At 31.0% G+C, this 7,555-nt stretch overlaps 1 protein-coding gene across 1 annotated transcript; it reads left to right on the top strand.

The window, feature by feature from the left end:
* On the top strand, positions 3,369-6,779 carry LOC109325958. The gene is made up of 6 exons (XM_019558593.1): positions 3,369-3,789; positions 3,876-4,087; positions 4,539-4,761; positions 5,373-5,458; positions 5,861-5,952; positions 6,255-6,779. The coding sequence occupies exons 1-6, from the start codon at positions 3,694-3,696 to the stop codon at positions 6,494-6,496; spliced, it is 951 nt and encodes a 316-aa protein (XP_019414138.1). The 5' UTR covers positions 3,369-3,693; the 3' UTR covers positions 6,497-6,779.

Raw genomic sequence — 7,555 nt, 5'->3', positions numbered from 1 at the left:
GGATATTTCTAAATGTATAAAAATTACTATTTTCTTATGAAGAGTTATTTCCTTAAACAATGGGCATTACAATCGTTAACACCACTATTAATATTCACCGCACATGATTAAGACAATTTAAACGATTCTGTCAAACTCTATGAACTGGATGTAAATAACTTATTAAGAAATGGCAATGTAGACATCCACCAATAGATTTCAATTTGAAAAATAAAATATGCTATGGATTTTACTTTCAGTTCCAACTTTTGCCAGCTAATATTTAGCTGCTTGCATTATCTTAGTTTGATTGCAGTTTTGTATCTAGTTGTAATATCTATCTATTATCGGTATAAAGATTTATTATATTATTTATCGTTCATTTGGATTACGTTTTTTGAATAATCAATAATAAATAGATATAAATGATGAATGATGTAGTGATAATATATAAAACTCATATGAGTTTATTTATTTATTTTCATCTTTGTACAACCACATTGAAGGACTCCAAGGTCTTTTGGAAAATTTTAGGTCCACATTCGGTAGAGTCCAGTTTTGATGGATATGGTTTTGTTTTAGTCTTAGAAACTCTTTTGAATGTCCAAACTCCCAGTTTGATTTTGACCCTTTAGCTTGCTTATACTATAATGCAAATGGAGAAAACAAAAATATTATAATAAGACGTGTTTAAATGTTCAACTATGTTTGAGTTTTTTTTGTTTCTCACATGTGTCTTTGTACGGTAGATAATCAAGTTCGGGAACATTCACATATATGTGAGGCTATCTCTCATGACAAGTATTTTTTCCATTCACATGATGCAAACCTGAGACATTGTTTAAGGAGAATCAAACATGTATTACTTGAATTAATACCCATTATAACTCTGTTAAGTTAGAACAGAAAGAAAAATATTACACCTCTTTCATATCTTCTTACGTTGTAAGAAATATGATTTAATATGTATAAACTGGCACTGTAAATATTTTTTATATGGTCAGTCAATTATTCACCGTTGATTTATTAATTAGCATTGACTCTCAAATAAAAGTAATATAAATAGATAGTGAATAATGTTCTCACAATCTAAAATATTTTATACCATTAGTACATATATTTTAAACTCTAAAAAATATAACATATGTTACAAAATGATAGGAATGTATTTATTAATTACTACTTTACAAGTAACACATGTCAATTTGTATGTAAAAGGATTTGTGTGATAATTTTGTAGCTCAAAACTGACATCATGATAGAAATTAGATTGAATGTGGACAAGAAATGAAGCATTTGTTTGGCCGAAAATGACAAAATTCCTTGGTATCATAATACACATATTTAAGGTGTGATATGATGATGTCTTATATCATGTACTTTTCTCCTACCTTGGAGGCTGCGTGTTGGGTGATAACTAAGATTTTATAGGAATGCCAGCAAATTACTGCCTAAGATTATGGCATGAAATACCTAAACTCTTGTACAAATTAAATATCCTATGGCTGCTTGTGTTTTCCCCCTATTATTACTTGCTTCTTGATCTTATTCCGAAGTTATTATAAACATGCCAAGCGTCCAACACCACGAGCAGATGGAAATATATGAAGATAACTATAGATTGACCTCTATACTTAAGTTGAATATAATATAATATACAAAGTGTGTCCTTGTTTCCAATGCAAATATTCTTCAAATGTATATCTTCTTATATGATTCCATTAGATTTAGATTTAATTTAATTTGATCGGTAATTAAGTCATAAATTTATTTAAAAATGTTCAAGCTATTGTAAATTGAATTGCACAACTTTTAGGAGCAAATAATATGAAAAGGGGCATGAATTTCTTCAATTAATCCCCTAACAAATTATTTAATCAATACACAAACAACTCTATCAAATTGACACCAATAGATGTTTAGGATTTGGTAGCTCGAGGCATAACTATAGGTTTTCTCCATGTGTCATATGAGTAGCAATCCATTCCAATGTTGCATACGTACACCACTAATTAAGGTGATTAGGGTGGAGGAGGTATTTCATGTGCATCGATCATTACTTTGATATCATAAATAAGTTTTTTGAATGAATACATCGACTAAACTCAACTCAAGAATATACGTCTATATAATTTATTTATATAAGGAAAGATGTTACAAAGATAAATATAACAAAAAAATAGCTGAAAATAAATTGTGAAGAATATTAAATTAAAAATAAATTCAAACCAATTAAATTCACAAATTCAACATTTGGTTGGGGATTTGAGTCCTCTGTTTGAGCAGGTCTATACATTGATTTATCTACCATGCATTTATATGAGGAGATCAAGTTAGTTCTAAAAGTTGACTAAATTAAAGGGATTGCATCAGTATTCTATCATAACTGATCAAAAGTCTAACCCTTCATAAATAATAAATAAACAATCAATCATTCCGTACTTGACATTAGGCCACGGCCATGATCTTAAATCATGGTAAACATGGTTTGTCGGCAGAGTGGATAAGTTATGCTTAAATTTAGCAATTTTTACTTAATATTTATATATTGTAAATATAAATATTAATATTAGATGATGCACTTACTTAATATTTATATATTGTTAATATAAATATTAATATTAGATGGTGCACTTACGGCATATATAACCTATATGTTATTATTGCATTCAATTTTTTTTGTCTTTTAATTAGGGTAAGACCTGCAGAATCTTAAATAACGATTGGACGAATGGTCTTATTAAACTACATTAATATATTTGTGGTTCATTAAAAAATAAAATGTGACTGATAATCACTCATTGAAAAACATATATATTTTATAGAGGAAAACTATTTCAATTTTATATTAAGTAAATGCTTACAAAAACAGATATAATATAAAAAGAAGATATCGAAATTAAACATTATTGAAATTTCATTCTTGTTTCTACTGTTAGCTGAGGCCACTAATAAACTAGTTTGGCTCCTCTCCTATGGAGAGGCCAATAAAGCCTAGGATGATGATGCGTATCATAAAAAAATGGATGGTTTAGATATAAAATTATAATTATTTAATATTTAAAAAACATAAAAAAATAAAGGTCTCACTCTCCAGAAACACAGTAGCATTCACCTATCTTCATTTTGGTCTCGGCCCGTGATAAGTGTAGAGATTTGAAGATCCAGAAATTCCAAGTGAAAATGAGAGGAATGTTACTGTTTTTGGAGAGTGAGACCCTTTATTTTTTATGTTTTTTTAAATATTAAATAATTATAATTTTAAATCTAAACCATCCATTTTTTTATGACACATGTCATCATCCTGGACCTCACCGGGTGAGAGGAGCCAAACTCCTAAGAAACGCGTGGATTAGGAATGATAATAAATTTTGTGATGCTGTCCTTATAAAAGTGCTTTCTTTATCGTAAATCTTTAAATGTTGAACAAAACAGGGTATGCTTGAGTTTTCTTTACTTGTGTCCTTAACTAGGAAAAGAGAGAAACTTAGTATTGTGTTTACTTGTGATGTGTTGAATTTACAACATTGTTAGCAAAATCACCGTCTGTGAAATACAGAGAGATTGGTGTTTCAAGAGATCAAAGAGACACTTAGATTGAGATCAATTCTAGAAGTCTTTGTTTTTTTTGGCTCACTATTTTCACCTTTCTCTTTCTCTCTCTGTCTTTTTGTTTTGGGTTCTTTCTGTTCTCTATTGCTCTGAAGCCAAGCCATGATTTTTGACAAAGGGTCAATGCAATCTAAGTCTAACCTTGATTGCTTCTTACGTTCTACCACCCCTGTGATACAATCTCAGTTTCTACAAAAGGTATTTTTTTTGTTAAATTTCATTGTGTACATATTATGATCATAGAATATATGGTTTTAACTTTGTGTGTGTTGTTTTTTTGGCAGCATGAGATTAGAAACCTGAACCGTTTATGGCATCCATGGGAAAGAGAAGTAGTGGAGTATTTCACCTTGAGTGATCTTTGGAATTGCTTTGATGAATTGAGTGCATATGGAACTGGAGTTCCAATCACCTTGGCCAATGGAGAAACAGTTGTACAATACTATGTGCCTTATCTCTCTGCAATTCAAATATTCACCAGCAATACCACTTTCAGGTATACATATGTTCATATGAATATCATCAATGTGGGGTTGCTCAGTTTTTTCTAATTTTATCCAAATCAAGATCTTTTCTTTCAACATGTTCCATTGCTTTACCATTGTTCAACTTGAAAGCTTTTGTTTCTATCGCAGTCTCCAATATATTTCATAACCATAAAACTTTTTCTGTCTGAGACTTTTGTTATTGGTAAATTCACATTGAACCTGATTGAACTTTATGTCACCATAAATTTTGCATAACATGACCCTTTTTTTTACATGATGTTTATGACCATATGCAAACTTTGCCTGGTTCTAATGTTCTTATGGTCAAAATTTCATGATGCTTGTGAAACTGTTTTTTTGGAGTAATTTGGTAAATTATGTTGTGCATGGTTATTGGTTTGATTGGTAGGATATCAATCTTTGATGCTGTAACTTATTGCGTAAATTCGAATATTTCAGGGAAGAGGCTGAGTCAGGTGATTCTGAAACAAGGGATTCCTACAGTGATTCTTTCAGTGAAGATAGCGAGTGTGATAAGGCATGGAGGTGGGATGGAACTTCATCAGAAGAAGGAGGATTTGAACAGGATTGCCTCTGGCATTCGAGTAACCGATTAGGCCGCCTCTACTTTCAATATTTTGAAAGATCAACTCCATATGGAAGAGTTCCTCTCATGGATAAGGTTAGGCCTTGTTTTATTGTTGTTTGTCATTCCTTCTTCTGTATCTTTCTGTTGTTACTAGTTATTACCCTGAACAGCATTTCATATGTATCTATGTTCTGATTTCTGTTTTTTTTTTTACTTATTTTGTGTTCTTACTAATCTCATAATCCATTGGTTAGACATATGAATAGGGATAGCATCTTTAGAGTTGTGTTTTAAACACAAATTTTGTAATGATAATAAGCATCCATAAAAGATAAACTCTGACTTTTGACTTATCAATGTGAATCTAGCTACAGAATTCATTTTTCTGTTTTTGTCTCCTTATTAAGGTCTATGTTCATGATATATCTCTTAAGTGGAAACTGGAACATTAACTCATCCCCTTTATTTTATTTTATTTTCAATGTAATATATTTAATATAGATGATGGTATTCTTGAGCATATGTTCTTTCAAAACTTTTTACTGTTTGTTAATATGCCTCTTTGAGAGATGTGAAGAAGTATATTACATGTTGAGCACAGTGATTGTTGCAAAACATGACAAAAATTATGCCTCTTGCATTATAAGTAATGTTAATAAGTATATTATATATATTGGTCTGACCAATTGATTCTTCACTTTCAGATTACTGGGTTAGCAGAAAGATACCCAGGATTGATGTCATTAAGAAGTGTAGATCTTTCACCAGCAAGTTGGATGGCAGTTGCTTGGTAACTAACTTTCACTCCTCCTCACTCTTTATATGGTGATAACATCTTCTGTCCCACAAAGTTTGCCATAAATCTTCTGTCACATATTTTGATTGGTTAAAAAAAAAATCATTTCTCATAATCTCTTGTAATTAATTATTAGATATTAAAATTAACCAACCAATTACAATCATCACACATGGTTATGTCACATTTTGCAGGACACCAAATATTTTCCAATGTATATCTAATTTCTTAACATGTTCTGTTTTCTCTTTGCCTTTTTCTACCAAAAATCCAATCCTAGTGGTTAAATACATTTGGAATTGGTCTCATACTTGATACAAGGCTTTATAATTAGATAGAGCATTATTTATTATGATCAATTGATGAAAAATACCAACTCATGGTTACTGATTTCAGGTACCCAATATACCACATCCCTATGGGAAGAACAATTAAAGACCTTTCTACATGCTTCCTCACTTACCACACACTTTCATCTTCATTCCAAGGTATTCCTTTTCGAATAGAGATCGTCCCAAATCATGTCACAAATCATATATCATATTAATGAAAACATGTTATATCAATTAAAAAAATTAAACATTTATTATTTTCTCTGTTTTTGCTTCTATCATTAGTGCGAGACAAAATTTGGTATATGGTTTAGGCATTCCTTATCCATGTTTAACTCCCATAATCATGTAAAACTACTTTCCCTTTTTCACTTTTTGCATTTTCACTCCAATGAAACTGTAACTTCTTTAAAAAAAGAACAGCCACTGAATGAAACTTTTGGTTATATTTGTATTAGATATGGACCTTGATGATGATACTGAGGGAGCCCACATGAAGAGAAAGAAAGGTGAAGGCATTTCCCTACCACCATTTGGTTTGGCCACATACAAGATGCAAGAGAATGTGTGGGTCTCAGGAAATTATGGTAGGGACCATGAAAAGCTGGTTTCACTATTGAGTGTTGCTGATTCATGGTTGAAGCAACTAAGGGTTCAGCATCATGACTTTAATCACTTCATGGGCATTAGGCATGGCTGAATGGACCAAACCACACTACAAATTTATCCCTTATGGATATTTGGTTGTTCTTGCCTTTGCTTGAACCATTGATTGCATCTTTTCTTTTCTTCAGTGTGAGGACTGAAAAGATTTGTTTAGTTGTTTAACCCTCTAGAGTGTATTAGGATAAGAATGATGTTCTTACATCACTATTTCATGCCATTTTACACATATTTTATGATCATTGATTAGACCATTTTTGCTTTGAAAACATAATGTATCATAATCAATGGTTATAAAATAACTATGTGATATTGATAAAGAAGAAAAAGATGTGAGATAATCATTTTGCTGTTAGGACAGAACTTGTGAGATTTTATGGGTTTGTTTGGGAGTTTAGTTTTGGAGGGAAATGAAAAAAAAGAAGTGAAAGTTTTAGAGTCATCTCAACAGATTTCATGGTTTTCAAACCTTATGTTTTTTTTTTCTTTCTCTTTTGAAATCCAACTCGCAAACAGGTCATGATGATAAGTAGTAGAATTGACCCCCTGATATTAGAGAAAAGGTAAATGTCTAGAGAGACACATCAAATAGAGGTTTTGATATTTGATTATAGTATCACCACTTGTTATGAACCATGATGGCTAATGGATATAGGATGAGATATGTGAAATTTTATGTAAGTAATGGTTGTTGCTTTTGAAAATAGATAAGCATCCCTTAACATCAGGAACATTCACTATCTTTGTTTTGTTATGCACTCATCTGATTAAAAAATAAATAATGCAATCTAAGGGGTAAGGTATTTATGATAAATTAATGAATGGGTCTACTTGCCATGCAAAGTCTATATAGTGAGTTTATTTCCGTGTGGACCCATAGTGCCAAAATATAGCTCATATAGCACATGGATTAAGCTTAACCCTTTAAAAATATAGACATATACACATGGTTGTTAATTACGTGTAAAGATCTTCACCTACTACAATATAGAGCACAAAAATAATTGATTTGATAAATTAACCAGGTATATAATATGCCTATGGTTTTATCACTTTATGTAGCCGTATATTTGTATCCCTGTATTGTTTCATTTCA

The sequence above is a fragment of the Lupinus angustifolius genome, chromosome LG13 (genome assembly GCF_001865875.1).
Source record: "Lupinus angustifolius cultivar Tanjil chromosome LG13, LupAngTanjil_v1.0, whole genome shotgun sequence".
NCBI classification, from domain to species: Eukaryota; Viridiplantae; Streptophyta; class Magnoliopsida; order Fabales; family Fabaceae; genus Lupinus; species Lupinus angustifolius.
The sequence above is the reverse complement of the archived record's forward strand: the minus strand, read 5'-3'. Positions and strand labels throughout refer to the sequence as shown.

What these genes read in the sequence shown, in the direction of transcription:
- LOC109325958 (XM_019558593.1), top strand. Translation starts at nt 3,694, where the DNA reads ATGATTTTTGACAAAGGGTCAATGCAATCTAAGTCTAACCTTGATTGC. An exon ending in AATCTCAGTTTCTACAAAAG is followed by an intron (nt 3,790 to 3,875) that starts GTATTTTTTTTG and finishes TTTTTTTGGCAG; the next exon opens with CATGAGATTAGAAACCTGAA. An exon ending in GAGTTCCTCTCATGGATAAG is followed by an intron (nt 4,762 to 5,372) that starts GTTAGGCCTTGT and finishes CTTCACTTTCAG; the next exon opens with ATTACTGGGTTAGCAGAAAG.